Genomic DNA, 21,982 nt, shown 5'->3' on the forward strand with positions numbered 1-21,982 from the left:
ATTGGTCTAAATCAGTAGTCTTTAAACTGCAGCCTGGGGGCCCAGATGCCTTTTGCTTGCGTTTTTTCCGTCAAATCTGTAATTTATTCAAATATATTAGGTACCAAGCATGTATAGTCAAATTTCCTTTATTGTGCTTTTCACCTCACCCACCAGACCTAATGAAGGGACTGTCATGTTCAAGAACATTAAACATCATCTTCTATAAGTAGATCGAAGGAAGCAGTTAAGATATCTATTGAGCTTGGAAACATTCATACTCCCAAGAGGAAAAGCTAAGCAAGACTGTTCTTCTGAATAACTGTGCCTAGAAGCTCAACCAATTATGTTATTCCTTTTCCGTCTACTTACTTAAAGCTTTACATTTGCAAAACATTTTTGCAGTTATGTCAGGCGTTAAAGAAAAAACTCCCAGCTGACGAAATAATGAGTATTCAAAAACAATTGTATGCTGCTCTGGAGACGCCCTGTAAATCCAGCAAAAATTCTGTAAAATTAAGATTTTGATAGAAAAGGTGACCTTCACAACTTTAGTTAAAATGCAGCTAATACCACTCCAAAATGCAACTGAACTATTAAAACGAATTCATGGAAAAGGGACACTCCATCCTTTAGTAAAAAAAAAAAGATTGGGTGAATCATGACAAGTACTGTATATACGGTAGCAGTAATGAAAAAAAAATGTACAACAGGTCGAGCAAGTACACATCTGTGTGGTTTCTCTGGCATACTTTAGGCTTAGCCCACATGTAGGGCATACTCACAAGTAATATATGAAAAATGGAATATAAATTCTTATACAGTTATAGCTGGTAGTAGTTTGTCACATTCACCTGGACTTCTCTATTTTAGATGTTTCACCACACATTCATGTGGCTTCCTTAGTTAAATTGAAATGTTTCCAACATTACAGAATAAGTCCAGTTCAATGAGATTATCTACAGTACTACTGCACTATATATGCCATGACCTGAATAAATGAAACCTTTCACAGACTTACGCTATACTACTTTTTTGTGAAACACTTAGTTAACACTAGGTTGCATGCACACTTAAGCTGCTAAGTAACAAGTTCTTTCTCATTCATTGAGGGACACAGACTTGGATTATACTGCTGCCCACAGAAGGATTTGGATACTGACAAACAAATAAAAGTGACCAGTCTGGAATAATCCCTCCTGTTCCCCAAAATGCCTCAGCTTTGCATTAGTGTCCTAGCAGGATGGGTACCTTTTCTCTGCTCAGAACAAAATTACCAATTTTTGCTATCTTCTTTTTTCCCTGTTTTTTTTTAGATTATATTTTTCATCAGTCAAGATTTTCAACCACTCTGCTTTAGCTAGTCCCTATATACAGCAACCCAGATTGGTGTGCCATTAGCAATATCTTTGGGGGCCATACCTGGACCCTCTGGACTGAACAACTGTGAAGCTTGCCTGGCATGTTATCTTCAGGCACTGGGCTTCATAATGTGCCATTTTCCAAACTTTTGTGTACTGTGTTCCCTGCAGAGCATTCTCACGGTTCTAAATTATGGTACAGCCTCTGGTGTGACCCTAGCCCGCCTTTGGGATAGACTTTGTAGCCCGAACACCAGGAGCTACCTTATTTATTACAGCAGTTGGGCACCATTATTATAGCATGAGGTAGAGCACCTTCTTGCTACTGCCCCTAATAACAACTGACATGGTTTAACCTCAGTTAGTCCTTGCTGCTGCCTTCAAGGGAATAGACTAGGTTTATGAGAAGGGATCCAGCTTCCCTCCACACTGATCTTCTAGTTATAGTGTGTTTAAAAGTGACAACACTGAGCTACTATATAGATGGGTTAATCACCATCTCCCGTCTTATCTCCTGTTTGAATTTTCTGTCAGTGAACATGCAGAGAACCCTGTGGTTGAAATATTGGGCTGCAAAGCAGGTATGCAAAAGCGTGTGAATACAGTGTCTCTTTAGAGCTGCCTAGGACACATTCATTAAGGATGTCACTAGGGGTAAGAGTGCTTATCTACCCCAGCAGAAGAAACTTGGACCTTAGGCTAAAAAATACTTTTCTGCTTTTGTAGGCATTATAGGCGTCATCTTGCATGTACACAGTTTTCCTTCACATCAGTGATTCCTTTTCTTTGCTGTGGTTCGCCAGTACTTCCAGTTTATGGCCCTGTCATTCAGCCTGTCTCCTGCACTCTGTTTTTTCTCCAAGACCCAAGCACATATGGCATACCGTATATGTTCGAGTATAAGCCGACCCGAATATGAGCCGAGGCACCTAATTTTACCACAAAAAACTCGGAAAACATATTGACTCAAGTATAAGCCTAGGGTGTCCATCTGCATGCCTCACTGTGCCTCACTTTGCCTCACTGTGTCCATGTGCATGCCTCACTGTGTCCATGTGTATGCCTCGGTGCTCCTCGGCCGTAGGTCCCCTGGACAACAAACTTTGCACACTTTTAGGGGAAGAGTGGGGCTACATGTATGCCAAGTTTGGGGTCCAGAAGCCCTACGGACAGCTGGTACCAGGTCCCCAAAAGTCCGGGAGATCAAGCGCAAAAAGGTGACTCGAGTATAAGCCGATGGGGGGCATTTTCAGTACAAAAATTCGCTGAAAAACTCGGCTTATTCTCGAGTATATACGGTATATATGAATGACCTCCTGTAGATGCAAACTAACAATGTGGCAAGGACAGTTCAGACCTTGAAATCGTTTATTTTTTATTTTTATATCAAACAAACATTTTTATTGAAAATACAGCAGCATACAGTGCAACAGTACATATCAGTGTACATTCCAGCGGAAACCCACCCGCTATGGAAAGCACACATCTAAATATATCAAACAAGAGAATGCATTACTAGAGGCAATTTGCATAGAAGGAAAAGTCACAAATACATCTATTACTTGCACCATTCACCCGGACATATCTGTCACTACTCAAGTATTCTAGCAGTGTACCCTGCATACATTTACCACTTTAGCCAGCATTGAGCCTAAGCAGCCTATCCATGGTCAGATCCACCTAGCTAGCCCCGAAACATCTAACACTGGTGCCCAGATCCTCTCAAACGTATATGCATTACCCCAGTGTTGGTAGATACGTTTTTCCAGTCTCAGCTGTTCACCTATATTTTTAACCCATTCCCTCACAGTAGGGGAGTCTACCGACTTCCAATGAACCACGATCGGTTTTCGTGCCTGAAACAAGTATAGCCTCTCTGGTGTGAACATCCCAATCATACTCTTCCAGTATACCCAACAAGCATGCCTTCGGGTCCAGGGGAAGGGTCACTTGAAACACTGAGTTAATTTGACTCACCACTTCTGCCCAATAGGGATGTAGTTTCGGGCAGCGCCACAAAAGGTGAACCAAATCACCATGGTCCCGCTTACACCTTTAACAAGTAGACTCTGTTTGCAAGCCTATCAAGCGCAGTCTATGAGGAGTAAAATACACCCCAAATAGGATATATAGCTGAGTTAGTCTTTGCAATATATTTAATGAGCATGTAACCACAGCCTGACAAGCCTCTCTTGCAATCTCTGGACAAATCAATTCGCTTGACACCAAGGACCAAATTGTCTTTGGCCTGGTATTTTTGTCATTCCCGGGAGCTACGATGCATGCTCAGGGCTCTCACCTCCTTCCCCGTCCCCACTGGGGGGTGGGGGCGATGCGCCTGATGTGCATCGGCGTCACGTTCCATTCGTCGTACGTGACGTCAATCCGGCGCGTGTGATTCCCTTGGCATCTGCCATAAGGGATGTTAGGTGTCACACTGCCGGACGACTCAGGCTGCACAAGTGTTGGCGTCACCCCTCTCTTTAGACTTTGGGAGTGGCCCTGCGGCTCTACCTCTGCATCAAATAGCACTTAGGTGCAGCACTTTTTCTGTCTTGGATCCACTTGGATTTGCATGCACAACTTTGGATTATATTTCCAGAATCAAGGTTCTGCTGGACCTAAGCGCAGCCTTTGACACAGTAGACCACAAAATGTTACTGATGCGACTGGCCGAGGTAGCCAGAATCGCAAAAGGTGATTTACCATGGTTTTCCTCCTTTCTTGAAAACCGATCACAAACAGTGAAACTGGGATCTTTCACGTCGGAAAAACGCACGGTGCCATGTGGAGTCCCCCAAGGATCCCCCCTGTCACCGGTACTGTTCAACATCTATCTTCGCCCTCTCTTTGATATTATCAGTAGCCAAGAACTACTTTATCACTCTTATGCAGACGATACGCAATTGTATTTTCGCATCTGCAACAAAAAGGATCATCATCTCAGTTTAGAGAAATGTCTCTCTTCGATAGAAAACTGGATGACTAAGAGTTATCTTAAACTCAACAGTTCCAAAACAGAACTTCTTATGTTTCACGCCAGCCGAAAGAGTCAACTGGCAACAACCTGGACACCGCCGCCCATTCTGGGCCAAAGCATCACCCCTAGCTCCAAAGTCAAAAGTCTAGGAGTCATTTTTGACACCTTCATGACAATGGATGCACAAATAGGGTCAGTAGTCAGCGGATCGCACCATTTGTTGCGCCTACTACGCAGACTTATTCCATTTATCCCCAAAGAAGATGTAGCAGTCGTGGTGGGAACAATCGTGAATTCCAGACTGGACTATGCAAATGCCCTTTACCTCGGGCTCCCAAAGTACCAAATCGCTCGTCTGCAAGTCGTACAGAATACGGCCGCCAGACTGGTGACTGGGAAAAAAACATGGGAATCAATCTCACCTTCGCTGAGAACCCTTCACTGGTTGCCAGTAAAAGACAGAATTGTATTTAAAGCACTCTGCCTGACACATAAGTGCATCCATGGGAAGGCGCCGCAATATCTTTGCGACAAGATAGAACCTCACAATTCTAATCGCGTTCTGCGATCCACTGACCAAAATCTGGTCAAGGTGCCAAAAACCAAATACAAGTCCAAAGGAGAAAGAAGGTTTGCTTTTCAAGGTCCGAGACTATGGAACACTTTACCAACCAGCGTTCGGTTGGAGGAAAACCACCTGACCTTCAGAAGACAGATTAAAACTCTGCTCTTTTGATGTCATGAGACACGAAACATCAAGCGCCCAGAGGCGATTCAGTTCGCATGTGCCGCGCTATATAAGTTTTTCATTCATTCATTCATTCAAGGTACTAACTTGGCTCAATGTTTTTCCTTTGGGTGGCTGTCCTTCGGTGCTCAGTATAGCTCTTTCTACTCATCTCTCATGGTGACCTACACTGTCTGTCACCATTTGTATACACCACTTTACTCCTACATTGCACCCAGTTCGCTACCCTTGGTAATACTTTTTATGGGCTCCTGCTCTCACAGTACATACCAATTTGCACTTATTTTACACTTTTTTCCATAATTTTTCACAGAATGATCCACCATTTCTTCACTTGTTATTCCACTTGGGACATGACCTTCTCACTTGCTTTTTTTGCTGATCTGTTTGCTGCGGCACCCTACTGCCCAAGCTCCCAGGAGGATATTTACACCATGACCTTGGCTCCCAGCACCCCATGGGATTGTGGAGGGTGATTTGCAAGGTACTATGGGTGTTGTATTTTTTCTTTTGCCCCTCACCTTTTCTCCCCCGTTTTCAAGGGGGGATATTAGATCACACTGGTTATATAATTTTCAAAATACACCTAGATGTACTTTGCATTTTCTCCTGATGAGTGGAAGTTGTCCACGAAACGCGTAGAGCCTTCTAATGATGCGACATTCACATCTACAACCATTTATCCATCTGGAGTTTTAAGAATCTTATTTATCTGTTTCTTTTTACTGTCCATGTGCCACTGGGAACAAATCCAGCTACCCCTTTACACTATGTATGGTATTACTATGTTGGAACATATGTATAGACATGAACACATAGTACTGTTTATACTACTAGTCCATGTCATTTCCGCATGTGCAAACTAAATTCATTATTGCTTTTCTACTTGATTACTGTAACCGTATGCCTCATTTAAAGTCCCAAACCCCCCTTTTGTATTACATATTTGCCTAGGGACGGCAGCACAGGATTTCACTAGATTTTGGTCTCATTTAAAGTCCCATCCATGTTTTTACATGTTTTTCTAATTTTCTCCAAGTTTTTTCAGGGGCACAGATCCAACCCTCCATGTTTACGATGTTGCCTGCTTTAGTGTCCCACCCCTCCTGTAGGTGGCAGTATGTCTCAACTGTCTCTGAATTCTGTGTCCCTTAATACTTGACGTGATTGTAGCCGTATTAGTGCAATTGTGACAGAGAAAATTGAGTACTGTCCTTGATACTTTTTTTATTTCTACTAAAAATTGTATGTTAGTGTAAATAAAAAAAGTATCACGGACAGTACTCAATTTTTTCTGTGTCCCTCAATAAACTTTAAAAAAGGATTTTTTAGTAAGTCCAAAAATTAAATTTTTTCACAGGTTTTATCATCTCACTTTTTATTGATCACCTTTGTTAAATAAAATAATGTAGTTGCATGAAAGTAAATGCTATCAATTGCTGTAGCTTAAAATCTGAAGGATTTCATTTTCTGGTACACTGCCCTAGTGGCACTATGCCCATTCTGTATCCACCAGCTTATAATTCTGGTGCACGCAGAACCACTAGAGGATAGAGGTCATGGTAACATTACCAGCTCTCACAGGCTCGGCTTTCTAGGTTTCTTTTGTTTTTATTTTGTTTTCTCCAACGCCCCATATTCTCTGTATGGGAGGAATACGTTTTTTTATCTTTTGATTATATGTTCTATTAATGGAGTTTTTATAAGGATTAATTTCACAGAATTAAACCCTGATAATAACATAAAAGTGATGTTACTTGATATGGATCTTTTCCTCGACAATTATTTTGGAAATGGCATTAATCCTTTTTTTTTATCTTCATCCTATATAAAAGCACTCCAATCTTGACATTGCGGATATTCCATATGCTGTATTTCATGAATTTTGATTCCAAATTTTAGATTAGTTCATCCTTTGCTTTTCTGAGAGTTAAGAAGTGTGGGAAACGGGTGAAATATGTCCATGTGCTCTACCAGCTTTCATGTATCTTTGTGCAGTGAATGCTTTCCAGTGCTCCTGTTTGACCTTCAGTTTTTAGGTGTCTCAGCCTTGCCCTTTTCTCTTCTTCTTTCTCCTAATGGACACATTTCCTGAACAAACAAAAAAAATGCACTTGTCCAGCAATACTTATGTAATGATGTATATAAAGTAAGTAATACTCCATGAATGGTGAAAAAAATATATTTTATATCATGTCCTCTTTTTTTAGGAGCATCTGTCTTTGAAGAAATATATTGTGGACATTATAGTTGAAACTGCAGCTCCTGTTGAACCTGTGAAGGAGGTAGAGGAGAAGCAAAAAAATAAAAAGAAAGCTAAAAAGTTGAAGACTCGCATGAATTCCAGGTATGCTTCCTTTATGGTCTTTACATTTTCTCTTATCAGAAAAAAAAAGAAAATAGTGCCACTTTTACAGTATATGGTTAACTGGTAGGAGGATAACTATAAGCATAGAATACCTTGAACCAGCACAGAGGGCAGCAGTAGGGGAAGTACCAAAATGTCTGGCAACATTTCTGTTTTTCCATACTGAAGTACTGTGTTTCCCCGAAAATAAGACCTAGCATTATTTTCCAGGAGGGCTGCAATATAATCCCAACCCCGAAAATAAGCCCTAGTTTAACCACTTAACCACCAGCCGCCGTCATATAACGGCGGCAAGGTGGTTGCTTAACTGGGGGTTGCCGTTAATTAACGGCGCCCCGCAGAAGCAGCAATGCGCGCCGCCTCGGGCGCGCACACAGAAGATTCTGTGCGCGCCGGGTCTATGAGACCCGGCGCTACACAGATCAGGGAAATTGACCAGTAACAGTGGTCTTTTTCCATGTGATCGCGCCGTCCAATGACGGCGCGATCACAATGTAAACACAGCAAGGTCAATGAAAGTTTATCTCCTCTCCTCTCCTCACACAGTATCAGCGAGAGAGAAGAGGAGATAAACTGTGAGTTTTGCCATCCATACCAGTGCCCCATAGTGCCCATCTGTGCCCATATTGCCCCATAGTGCCAAATCTGTGCCCATATTGCCACATCAGTGCCAAATCTGTGCCCATAGTGCCACATCAGTGCCACATCTGTGCCTAAAGTGCCACATCAGTGCCACATCTGTGTCCATAGTGCCACATCTGTGCCCAGTAGTGCCACATCTGTGCCACCTGTGCCACACCAGAGCCGCACCAGTGTCACCGGAGCCGCACCAGTGTCACCAGAGCCGCACCAGAGCCACAACAGTCCTATACCAGTGCCAAAACAGTGCCGTACCAGTGCCGCCTGTGCCCACCAGTGCCGCCTGTGCCCACCAGTGCCGTCTGCGCCCACCAGTGCCGCCTGCGCCCACCAGTGCCGCCTGCGCCCACCAGTGCCGCCTGCACCCACCAGTGCCGCCTGCGGCCACCAGTGCCGCCTGTGCCCACCAGTGCCGCCTGTGCCCACCAGTGCTGCCTGTGCCCACCAGTGCTGCCTGTGCCCACCAGAGCCACCTGTGCCCACCAGAGCCACACCCGTGCCACTACAGTGCACATAAGTGCCGCCTTCTTCTAATCAGTGCACACCAGAGCCACCTGTGCCCACCAGAGCCACCTGTGCCCACCAGAGCCACCTGTGCCCACCAGAGCCACCTGTGCCCACCCGTGCCACTAAAGTGCACATAAGTGCCGCCTTCTGCTAATCCGTGCACACCAGAGCCACCTGTGCCCACCAGAGCCACCTGTGCCCACCAAAGCCACCTTTGCCCACCAGAGCCACCTTTGCCCACCAGAGCCACACCCGTGCCACTACAGTGCACATAAGTGCCGCCTTCTGCTAATCAGTGCACACCAGAGCCCCACCAGAGCCACCAGAGCCACCAGAGCCACCTGTGCCCACCAGAGCCACCTGTGCCCACCAGAGCCACACCCGTGCCACTACAGTGCACATAAGTGCCCACCTGTGTCCATCAGTGCCACCACAGTGCTCTGCAGTACAGCCTCACCAGCCACCAGTATGGCAAAAAAATTCTTTACCGGTGAGCAGGCCGTACATCTTCTACTTGCCATGAGCGATGAGAGCAGCGAGGAGTCTCTGTCCGATTCGGATTCGGCCTATGAACCAGTTATAGACAGTGGGTCGGATTCAGAATCTGAAGAGGAACGTGGGCCCAGGAAAAGAAGGGGTGCTGGCGTGGAGAAGCGGCCTACTCCCAGACGCGCATGGCCGTCCACCTCAAGCGATGTGCCGTCCGCCTCAAGCGATGTGCCGTCCGCCTCAAGCGCTGTGCCGTCCGCCTCAAGCGCTGTGCCGTCCGCCTCAAGAGCTGTGCCGTCCGCCTCAAGCGCTGTGCCGTCCGCCTCAAGCGCTGTGCCACTGCAACAAAGGGGCCATGCCAGCCTTCCCTATGGCCTTCAAAACCCCCTGTGGCTTCCCCCTAATTCCGGAGCAGCAAATATCCCCCCTTTCACTGCCCAGCCAGGTGTCCAGGTGAACACCGAAAACTTTTCAATGCTTAATTTTTTTAATTTACTTTTCACCGAAGATTTGCTATCCTTCATTGTGGCCCAGTGCAATCTCTACGCACAACAGTACATAAGAAGTAACCCTGGTTCCAGATATGCCCGCCCCTTTGAGTGGAGAGAACTAACCGTGGACGAATTTAAAATGTTCTTAGGCCTAACCTTTACTATGGCACTTTCAAAAAAAAAACAATTGTACTCCTACTGGTCCACCAAACCCATTCACCACATGCCACTCTTCTCCTCCCTTATGCCAAGATCCCGATATTTAATAATTATGCGGTTCCTCCACTTTAACGATAACGCCCAGTGCCCTCCCCGAAATGACCCTGCTTTTGACAAGCTATATAAAATTAGGCCACTTCTAAATTTTTTCGCTCAACGATTTCCCCAATTATATACCCCTGAACAGAACATATCCGTGGACGAGTCCCTTGTCAAATTCTCAGGCAGGCTGGGCATCAAGCAGTTCATCCCCAGCAAAAGGGCCCGATATGGGGTCAAAATGTACAAGCTTTGCGACAGAGCCACAGGGTACCTCTACTCATTCATGGTGTATGAAGGGAAGGACTCGCAACTGCATCCCCCTGAATGTCCAGAGTATATGGAAGTCAGCGGAAAAGTGGTCTGGAATCTGATGTATCCACTCTTTGGAAAGGGATACCACCTTTATGTGGATAATTTCTACACCAGCTTGCCCCTGTTTCGCTGTCTTTACCTCCGGAATACCCCAGCATGTGGCACAATAAGACCCAACAGGAAAGGCTTCCCGCAAAAACTGGTGGATCAAAAGCTCAGACGAGGGGAGTCTGCAGCATTGAGGAACCAGGAGATATTGGCTGTCAGGTGGAGGGACAAACGGAACGTCCACATGCTTACATCAATCCACGACGACACCTGCGTGGAAGTCCCCCAAAGAACCGGCCCAATCCAAAAACCAAAGTGCATCTATGACTATAATTTGTTCATGGGGGGAGTGGACTTCAATGACCAGATGATAGAACCCTACCTGCCCACAAGAAAATCCCGCCACTGGTACAAGAAAGTGTCCATTTATTTTTTTAGTTTGGCCTTTTATAACTCCTATGTAATCTACAAAAAGTCATCAGAGAACCCCGTATCATATCTGGACTATCAAGAAGAAGTCATCACCGCCCTTTTGTACCCCGAAAACCCACCGGAAAATATTCGCTCTGATTCTGTGAGCAGACTCCACGAGCGTCACTTTCCTGAGAAAACCCCCTCCCCTGAAACAGGCCACAGAAATCAGAAGAGGTGCCGGGTGTGCTCCAGAAGAGGAATTCGAAAAGACACTGTGTATTACTGTCCCGATTGTCCTTCCCAACCAGGCCTCTGTATTGGAACATGTTTCCGCCGTTACCATACGTTTCTTCATTATTAGGGACGTATGGTAAACGCAATTCTAATTTCCTGTAATTTCCCCCCCCACACCCCTTATGCCACTGCACTCATACCTCTGCCTTCTCCGGAACCGACCATGGCCTGTTATACAACCACTCTTTTGCCTAACCCTAAACATACCTCTGCCTTCTCTGGAACTGACCCTGGCTTGTTATACGACCACTCTTTTGCCTAACCCTAAACTGTACCTACATCTGCCTGCTCTGGAACTGACCCTGGACTGTTTGACCACGTTTTTTGCCTGCCCCTTGGATTGATCTTTTACCCTGCTATACTAGTGGGAACACAGGGGTCTCACATATGTGAGGGGCTCCAGAATTGTTTTTCTGGATGAAAAAACTAATTTTTTAGTTTTCTCATTCCCGGATTAGGGTCTGGTTGCCCGGAGGCTTCAAAGAGATTTGGGTGGGAGAAGCCTCTACCCCTGTCCCCATTCCCCTACCCATGGCCCGCTACTTGGACCATGTTCCTACCAGGACGAATATTTTTCCTGACTATGGACAATATTCCTGCCTGCTGCCTGGACAATTCCATTCACTGTCGCTGACCAGTGACCACGTCCCTGCCTGCTGCCTGGATCGGGGCTCTCCTTCTGTGGACAATTGCACTACTAAAACCACAGGTAATCTTCTTTTTTTTTTACCCATTACTCAGCAGAATGTATTTTAGGGTGTAATTCTTGGTATGTACATGCTGTGTTAGAAATATGAAGGCCCTTCAAAAATGTGATAGATTGTAAGGAAATTGGATGTGTAATTTATGTCCCTAGAACACCTGATGGTGCTTCTTGGATGTTGGGCCTCTGTATGTGGCCACGCTGTGTAAAAGTCTCACACATGTGGTATCGCCATACTCAGGAGGAGCAGCAGAATATATTTTGGGGTGTAATTTTTTCTATGTACATGCTATGTGTTGGAAATATCCTATAAATGGACAACTTTCTGTAAAAAAAATGCGTTTTTATTTTTTTCCACATTTTCCAAGAACATCTGGAAAAAAATGAACTGTTCAAAAGACTCATTATGGCTCATAGATTATACGTTGGGGTGTTAGCTTTCCAAAATGGGGTCACTTTGTGGGCGTTTCTATTGTCCTGATGCTCCAGGGCCTTCAAAAGTGTAATAGGTGGTTGAGAGATTAGATGTGTAATTTATGCTCCTAGAATGCTTGAAGTTGCTACTTCGGTGTTGGGCCTCTGTATGTGGCCACGCTGTGTAAAAGTCTCACACATGTGGTATCGCCATACTCAGGAGGAGCAGCAGAATATATTTTGGGGTGTAATTTTTTCTATGTACATGCTATGTGTTGGAAATATCCTATAAATGGACAACTTTCTGTAAAAAAAAATGCGTTTTTATTTTTTTCCACATTTTCCAAGAACATCTGGAAAAAAATGAACTGTTCAAAAGACTCATTATGCCTCATAGATTATACGTTGGGGTGTTAGCTTTCCAAAATGGGGTCACTTTGTGGGCGTTTCCATTGTCCTGGTGCTCCAGGGCCTTCAAAAGTGTAATAGGTGGTTGAGAGATTAGATGTGTAATTTATGCTCCTAGAATGCTTGAAGTTGCTACTTCGGTGTTGGGCCTCTGTATGTGGCCACGCTGTGTAAAAGTCTCACACATGTGGTATCGCCATACTCAGGAGGAGCAGCAGAATATATTTTGGGGTGTAATTTTTTCTATGTACATGCTATGTGTTGGAAATATCCTATAAATGGACAACTTTCTGTAAAAAAAAATGCGTTTTTATTTTTTTCCACATTTTCCAAGAACATCTGGAAAAAAATGAACTGTTCAAAAGACTCATTATGCCTCATAGATTATACGTTGGGGTATTAGCTTTCCAAAATGGGGTCACTTTGTGGGCGTTTCCATTGTCCTGGTGCTCCAGGGCCTTCAAAAGTGTAATAGGTGGTTGAGAGATTAGGGGCCAGATCCACAAAAACCTGACGTAACTTAAAAAATCCAATTTAAGTTACACTGGCTTAAAGTTTCTACCTAAGTGCCTGATCCACAAAGCACTTATCTAGAAATTTCAGGCTGTGTAACTAAAATTCCGCCGGCGCAAGGCGTTCCTATTCAAATGGGGCGAGTCCCATTTAAATGAGGCGCGCTCCCGCGGCGGCCGTACTGCGCATGCGCGTCGGCCGTACTGCGCATGCGCGAAGTTACGTTACGCCGAGTTTTGAGGATCGCGACGGCTTAAAGTTGCGTCGGGGAAAAAAAAAATGACAGCGGCATGCATTCCTGAGGGAGAACTCCATGCCAATTTTCAAAGAAAAAACCGGCATGGGTTCCCCCCCCAGGAGCATACCAGGTCCTTAGGTCTGGCATGGGTTGTAAGGAGACCCCCCCACGCCGAAAAATTGACGTAGGGGGTCCCCCTACAATCCATACCAGACCCGTATCCAAAGCACGGTACCCGGCCGGCCAGGAAGGGAGTGGGGACGAGCGAGCGCCCCCCCCCCTCCTGAGCCGTGCCAGGCCGCGTGCCCTCAACATGGGGGGGTTGGGTGCTCTGGGGCAGGGGGGCGCACTGCGGGCCCCCCCCCCCCAGAGCACCCTGTCCCCATGTTGATGAGGACAGGACCTCTTCCCGACAACCCTTGCCATTGGTTGTCGGGGTCTGCGGGCGGAGGCTTATCGGAATCTGGGAGTCCCCTTTAATAAGGGGGCCCCCAGATACCGGCCCCCCACCCTAAGTGAATGGATATGGGGTACATCGTACCCCTACCCATTCACCTGGAGGCAAAAAGTAAAATGTAGTAAACACACAACACAAGACTTTTTAAAATAGTTTATTATTCTGCTCCGGACGCCCCCCCTGTCTTCGTTATTAGCTCAATTACCAGGGGGGGCTTCTTCTTCCGCTCTCCGGGGGTCTTCTTCCACTCTCCGGGGGTCTTCCGCTCTCCGGGGGGGCTTCTCCGGACTCCGGGGGGGCTTCTCCGGACTCCGGGGGGCTTCTTCCATCTTCTCCCCTCTTCCGCTCTTGACTCGGCGAACCCCGGTTCTTCTGCAGCTCTCCGGTGCCTTCTTCTTCAGCGCTGGCTGCCTGCTATGTTTGTGTGTTAGCTCGATTTCAAACAGGCAGCCGGCGCGGTCTTCTGTGGCGTCAGGGTCTTCTGGTCTTCTGTTCTTCCGATGTTGTCTCGTCGCCTGTTGTCGCTGTAATGATGGAAGCGCGCCTTGCATCCCATTTATATAGGCATCACCGTCCCATCATGCTCCGGTAGGTACCCACGTGGTGGGTGCCTACCCACGTGCACCCACCACGTGGGTACCTGCCGGAGCATGATGGGACGGTGATGCCTATATAAATGGGATGCAAGGCGCGCTTCTATCATTGCAGCGACAACAGGCGACGAGACAACATCGGAAGAACAGAAGACCAGAAGACCCTGACGCCACAGAAGACCGCGCCGGCTGCCTGTTTGAAATCGAGCTAACACACAAACATAGCAGGCAGCCAGCGCTGAAGAAGAAGGCACCGGAGAGCTGCAGAAGAACCGGGGTTCGCCGAGTCAAGAGCGGAAGAGGGGAGAAGATGGAAGAAGCCCCCCCGGAGTCCGGAGAAGCCCCCCCGGAGTCCGGAGAAGCCCCCCCGGAGAGCGGAAGACCCCCGGAGAGTGGAAGAAGACCCCCGGAGAGCGGAAGAAGAAGCCCCCCCTGGTAATTGAGCTAATAACGAAGACAGGGGGGGCGTCCGGAGCAGAATAATAAACTATTTTAAAAAGCCTTGTGTTGTGTGTTTACTACATTTTACTTTTTGCCTCCAGGTGAATGGGTAGGGGTACGATGTACCCCATATCCATTCACTTAGGGTGGGGGGCCGGTATCTGGGGGCCCCCTTATTAAAGGGGACTCCCAGATTCCGATAAGCCTCCGCCCGCAGACCCCGACAACCAATGGCAAGGGTTGTCGGGAAGAGGTCCTGTCCTCATCAACATGGGGACAGGGTGCTCTGGGGTGGGGGGGCCCGCAGTGCGCCCCCCTGCCCCAGAGCACCCAACCCCCCCATGTTGAGGGCACGCGGCCTGGCACGGCTCAGGAGGGGGGGGGGCGCTCGCTCGTCCCCACTCCCTTCCTGGCCGGCCGGGTAGCTTGCTTTGGATACGGGTCTGGTATGGATTGTAGGGGGACCCCCTACGTCAATTTTTCGGCGTAGGGGGGGTCCCCTTACAACCCATACCAGACCTAAGGGCCTGGTATGCTCCTGGGGGGGAACCCATGCCGGTTTTGTTTTTTACAAATTGACGTGGAGTTCTCCCTCGGGAAAGCATACCAAATGCCGTCGCTGCAATGGGCCTTTACAAGGTGTGACTAACTTTACACTTTGTAAAACGAGCCCTAATTTTACACTTGCAAAATAACACTTACGGCGCAAAAAAGAAGCTAGAAAGCTTTGTGGATCGCCTTAAGTGCTAATTTGCATACTAGCAACGGCATTTCGACTCGAAATGCCCCCAGCGGCGGATGCGGTACTGCATCCTAAAATTAGGCAGTGTAAATCAATTACACATGCCGGATCTTCTGTGTAACTTTGGAAAAAGCCTTTTGAGGATCGTTTCCAAAGTTACACACAGACTGAACAGCACTTAAGTCGGAGTATCTCTTTTGAGGATCTGGCCCTAGATGTGTAATTTATGCTCCTAGAATGCTTGAAGTTGCTACTTCGGTTTTGGGCCTCTGTATGTGGCCACGCTGTGTAAAAGTCTCACACATGTGGTATCGCCATACTCAGGAGGAGCAGCAGAATATATTTTGGGGTGTCATTTGTGGAATATACATGCCATGTGAGAGAAATAACCTGTTATAATGACAATATTGGTATGAAAAAAAAAAAAAAATAAATAAATCTTAATTTTGCAAAGAATTGTGGGAACAAATGACAACTTCAAAAAACTAACTATGACTATTACTAACTACCTTGGAATGTCTACTTTCCAAAAAGGGGTCATTTGGGGGGTATTTGTACTTTATTGGCTTGTTAGGGTCTCAAGAAATGAGAGAAGCTGTCAGTACTTCAGGTGTGATCAAATTGTTCAATTTTCAGAAATTGGTACCATAGCTTGTAGACCCTATAACTTTCACCCAGACTAAATAATATCCAAAATTTTTTTTTTTTTTTTACCAAAAATATGTAGCAGTATGCATTTTAGGCCAAATGTATGAGGAAAAATTACTTTTTTACAAAATGATATGATAGAAATGAAGAAAAATTCATTTTTTTACAAAATTTTCGTTCTTTTTTCATTAATAGCGAAAAAAAAAAAAACCGCAGAGGTGATCAAATACCACCAAAAGAAAGCTCTATTTGTGGGAAAAAAAGGACAAAAATTTCATTTGGTTACAATGTTGTATGACTGAGTTATTGTCATTCAAAACGTGAGAGCACCAAAAGCTGAAAATTGGTCTGGTTATTAAGGGTGTTTAAGTGCCCAGTTGTCAAGTGGTTAAAATGCTTGTAAAATCCTATAATCCATTCTATTACAGTAGTATATAATGTACAATGTGTGTGTTTCTGTAATATAATTGTGGGGAAGAGAGCTCTGGTGGGTCACAGAAGCGCAGAACGGCACTATAATGAAGGTATTTGACACAATTATATTACAGAAACACACATATTGTGGATTATAGGATTTTACAAGCATTTTAAAAGAGAAGTCTGTTTTTTTTATTTGCTAGTCATACTTCCCTCGGTGGATGCAGCATCAGACTGATGCTGCATCTGTCCCCCAGCATCTCTGCACTGAGAACCGAGCCATCGAACCCCACCAATGGCTCGGTTATCACTCCCCCCGAGCAAAGCTGTCAGTCAGCATATCTTCTGCTCTACTTCTCAGCGCTCATTGAAGCGCTGAGCAGTGGAGGTGCGGGGAGCGGCCATCTCAGAGGCTCACTGAGATGCTGAGACTGCCATCAATCAAGGCAGCTGGCGGATCCAGACTTGGAAGTCGGGATGACGCGCTGCCCAGAATGATGGCAGTGACGTCAGTGGAGAGCGGACTTCAGACCGCTCTCCGCTGAAAACGGGTCCTGTGACCCTTAGGGAAAGCCCAGCCTAAAAAGCTCAGGCTGGACTTCTCCTTTAACTCAGTTCACACTGGGGATTCCTGTCAGGCAGGGAGAGAGAGGGGGAGAGAAGACTGCACAATACATGGTAAGACCTACCCTGAAAATAAGCCCTACTGTATGTTTTGTTGCCAAAATGAATATAAGACCCAAGCTTATTTTCGGGGAAACACGGTACCACTCAATAACTATGTAGGATTATTACAATAATTATCATTCTGGAAACGTAGAGTGATAAATCTTCTGTCAGCTGGTTTCTGTCTAAGAAACAGTTTATGTCTAATGGAACAGTTTATTTTTCAAGTCTTCAGCAAAAGGAAACCATTTCACTTTTGCAATTCAACTCTCTTTTATTCATAAAATTGGTTATGCTGTTATCACTGCTTATATAGTTGATTTAGCTTATAGTCATTTTCAAACTTAGAAAAATGGGCCACCCCTTTGAGATGTTTTCCGTTCAAATGTTTTTTTTCCTTTGAACTCACCTTTAACACACACAATGTATCATGTAAATGTATTTATTAATTATTATTTGGAAGAATGTTAATAGGGGAAATGGTGCATTTTGAACAATTGTGGAGGCTTAAAATTGCCTGTATTCATTGCCATGACCAAGTGGTAAAGCACTAGAGACAAAGCACATTGGTGTGTATTCGTAGTTAAGGTCCAGAGCAGAGTACATTTACCAAATCCATAAATTTAGAGCCAACATCAAACCTGGCATTGATAGTATTCAAGGAGCGCCACTAAAACACCTATGTGGTATCTGACTATACTGTGATTCTATTTCCTGGATTTCCTTCCTACCTTTAAATGTTTTCAAAGACTTGAGTTGTATTAAAAAACAATATATTTGATAGGTGCTGCTATATTGGCTAGGTACTAGGACAGTTTGAGCTGCATGAATCTGCAATGATATTACTTTGGGCAGTCTATTAGCTAGGATTTTTATCATAACATCTGCAGTAATGCTTGAAATGGGAGATAGTCTGACTCACATTTGGCGGTATCCTTGTCAAGCTTAAAGTAGAACAATATATTTCATTTTGGATAGAGCAAGGGATGGTTATAACCCCTGTGAGGGGGTTAGCTTGGCAGCGGGTGTGTGTGACCCCCTGGATGGGTTCACCACACAAAATCAGGCACAGCAGACAGCGTTGTAGGTGAAAAAAAAACAAAGGTGCAGTTTATTTATACTATATACAGTGAAAAATATAACAGCAAAACAAAAAGAAACATGAAAATAAATTCTTGACCGCTTACTACACATGTAGATTCCCTATGTAACAACTAGGGTCACAGAATTATCTGTCAGTCTCCATCCCATTATCATTTTTTTTTTTTTTTTTTTTTACACCGGCAAGGAAAAAGCCATAATGAGCTAATATGCACCGCATATTAGCTCATTATGAAATACTTACCTCGGAACGAGATAGGTAACTTACCTGGTCCACGCCGAGCCGAGCTTCGGCGTGTCTTCCGTGTATCGCCGCTCCAGCGCTGTGATTGGCTGGAGCGGCGATGACGTCACTCCCACGCATGCGCGCGGGAGATTTCCTTTCCGGCATGGGTCGGCCGAGCCGGCCCTTCAGCCGAGGATCCCCCCTGCGCATGTGCCGCTGCAATCAGCGGCGCATTGCGAGGGGAATATCTCCTAAACCGTACAGGTTTAGGAGATATTCTTTATACCTACAGGTAAGCCTTATTATAGGCTTACCTGTAGGCAAAAGTGAAAAAAGTGGGTTTGCAACCACTTTAAGGGCCTACTATTAATACTGCTGGGATAATATTTTTCAGTAAGCCGTCTTGTGTAGCCTGCACCCTCAACCCTCCTCCCTGCAAGATTAACAATTTCTCCACAGGAACAGGAAAAAATGTTTTCTGTGCTCCCAGCTATACAGTTCATAAAGCACAAACAAAATCTTCAAGCTTCTATTGGTTGCTAAGGGCAACAGCATCGTGAACTAGGCTGGGCAATGCCAGACTACGAGCCCCCACATGTAGTGATGACCTGCTGAAAAAAAAGAGTCCCTCTTACCTGTTTAGAGGCTGCCCACCCTGTTTTCAATCCCAGAAGCACACAGACAAACTCAGGCCCCAGTCTAGAGGTCTTCTTATGATTCATTGCAGGTTTCAGATGAAAAATGCAGGAGGAGGGTTAAGGGTGCAGGATACCTACTGGTGTCTCACCCTCATGGAGTACTTCCATACCTGGAAAGTTCCCACCTCTCCAGCCCAGCTCCCACACATAAGTTTTCTTGGGCCCTCAGCACAAAGCACCTGCTAAGGTCTAGTCGTTTCCACTCTGGAACACACAGGCTTCTTCCCAGGGGGTAGCCCCAGATGTGCAAGCTGCCCATTCCATACGCACTAATGCACCCCCATACCATCAGAGAAGCAGGCTTTTGAACTAAGCACTGAGAACAAGCCTGAAGGTCCTCCTCTTTTATAGTCCAAAGGATGCCCATAGTTGCCAAAAAGAATGTCAAACAGAACATGTTTTCCACTTTGCAACAGACCATTTGCATTTTTAGATGGGACGGTGAACTGTGTTCACAGACAATAATTTTTGAAAGTATTCCTGAGCTCATGCAGAATCATTCCTGTTTTTAACGCACTGCCATAAGCGGATTAGAAGATCAAGGGCATCCAGTATTGCGTTTAGGACTTGTCCCTTGCACAAAGAGATTTCTCCAGATTCTTTTACCCTTTTGATGATATTATGTACTGTAGCTGATGATATATTTAACGTCTTTGCAAATTTATGTATGTTTCATCATCCTCAAATTGTTCGACAATTTTTAGACGCAGCTATTTACAGATTAATGAACCATCTTTACTTCTGAGATGTTCAGACTCTCTATGGTGCTGTTTTTATACCCAGTCATGTTACTGACCTGTTGCAAAATGTTCTTTTACTCTTCCTTGTTAGTACCACTTACTTTGCCAGCTTTTTGTTGCTCTGCCCCAACTTTTTTGAGACATGTTGCCTCCATCAATTCACTATTACCTTATTGTTTTCTTAAAATGGTCTATTTTCTCATTTTAAACATTATGGGCCAGATTCACATAGAATTGCCCTGGCGCAGCGTATCAGAGATACGCTACGCCGCCGTATCTTACCTGGCTCTAAGTCAAATCCAGGAAGATTTCTCGCCGTAAGTTACGGCGGCATAGTGTATCTCTCGGCGCGTATTTCAAATTGGGCGTGTAGGGGGCGTGATTCATTTAAATGAAGCGCATTCCCGCACCGATTGAACTGCGCATGCTCCGTTTTGAAATTTCCCGCCGTGCTTTGCGCGAAATGACGTCGCAGCGACGTCATTTTTTTAACTTAGACGTGAGTTACGTCCTTTCCTATTCACGGACGACTAGCGACGACGTAAGAGAATGCGACGGCCGCGCGTATCTTCGTGGATCGACGGAAAAAGCTAATTAGCATACCCGACGCGGAAAACGACGCAAACTCCACCCAGCGGGCGCCGAAGTATTGCACCTACGATCCGAAGGCGTACGAAGCCGTACGCCTGTCGGATCGAAGCCAGAAGCCGTCGTATGTTGGTTTGAGGATTCAAACTAAAGATACGACGCGGCAAATTTGAAAGTACGCCGGTGTATCAGTAGATACGCCGGCGTACTTGCTCTGTGAATCTAGCCCTGTATGTTTTCTACTTTCTATTTTGAATAAAATATGGGTTTGAGAGATACAAGTCATTGCATGCTGTTATTTTGTTTTCAATATCTTTTTATAATTTTTTTTAACAATGTTTACACAATACAAATCATACAATAAATTCATCTGCTTTTATAATCGCTCTCCCACTTAACTGAAACAGGGACATATTTTACACTTTAGGGATCAATATTGTGATACATTTGCCTATATGTCTCAGTTTACTGCTCCCTGCTAGCCATGGGTAGAGGTAGAAAGGAATTTCATGTGATTCATTCCTCTGACAGGTTATTGACGTGCTAATGTCCCCTCACTATTTCTAAAGGTTAATTGATCTATTGTGTTGTGTGAAGGAGAGCTGGGTTTAAGTGGCTTGTGTTAATTATTCTGATTGCTTCATTGTGGTAATTATCTCTCTATATGCGGGGTCGAGCGGTCTGGTTGATGTATTCAGTACAGCTAGTGCTCAGCGTCATTGATGTCATTGTCTAAAGAAAATGTGTTTTCAGCATCGGCCCCGTCGTGTCTACCTAGTCATCTGTATGGAAGCCCCAGTGTGAGGGGGGCGGAGATTTGTCATTGTAACAGTTTTGGAAATGACATATAAGCTGTGTGTGATATAACATTAAACTCTGTGTTGTTCAAGCAGTAAGCTGGTCTCATGTGTGGCTTTCTGGGCGATTCCAGGGATATCCCTCCTCGTGGAATATTGGGGTGATTTTCGTTATGGGAAGAAGGGAACGTTGACGGGGATATCATACCGATACCGTCACAAATTGGTTGGCAGCAGCGGGATCTTCCCTTCTACTCTCCTTTACACCCGGATTCCAAGCAGACACTGGGAACAGTGAATGGAAGGCTGCTACACCCTGCTTAAAAGAAATACACTGAAAGAACTACTGGAAGTTCGTTGAAGGATTGCTAGCAACAAAACCAAGCGGGTCATCATAGCAGAATTAATGGAGCTAGACCAGGAGGACGTGATTGCAGCAACGCCAGCAGTACAAGAGATGGAGACACCAGTGATTCAGGAGGAGTCACCAACCAACAAGCTAATGAGAGAGAAGCTAGCGTGGTTCGGCCCGAACCCAACGCCGGATGTGGTGCTGAAAGTGATGGACATGTTAGTAAACGCAGAGCTACAGAAGGCTAAAGAAATAAGAGACGCAGAGCTACAGAAGGATAAACAAATAAGAGACGCAGAGCTACAGAAGGCTAAACAAATAAGGGACGCAGAACTACAGAAGGATAAAC

The 21,982-nt window shown here is 45.3% G+C and overlaps 1 protein-coding gene across 4 annotated transcripts in view; it reads left to right on the forward strand.

The window, feature by feature from the left end:
• The window catches only part of SCAPER (S-phase cyclin A associated protein in the ER), a 394,094-nt gene that overhangs the window by 198,147 nt on the left and 173,965 nt on the right, over positions 1 to 21,982 (forward strand). For all 4 annotated transcript variants that reach the window (XM_040343114.1, XM_040343118.1, XM_040343116.1 and 1 more), the window contains exon 20: positions 7,279 to 7,415. In XM_040343114.1, coding sequence (XP_040199048.1) covers positions 7,279 to 7,415 — 137 coding nt within the window. The remainder of the gene's footprint in view (positions 1 to 7,278; positions 7,416 to 21,982) is intronic.

The sequence above is a fragment of the Rana temporaria genome, chromosome 3, assembly GCF_905171775.1.
Source record: "Rana temporaria chromosome 3, aRanTem1.1, whole genome shotgun sequence".
In the NCBI taxonomy this organism is placed as follows: domain Eukaryota; kingdom Metazoa; phylum Chordata; class Amphibia; order Anura; family Ranidae; genus Rana; species Rana temporaria.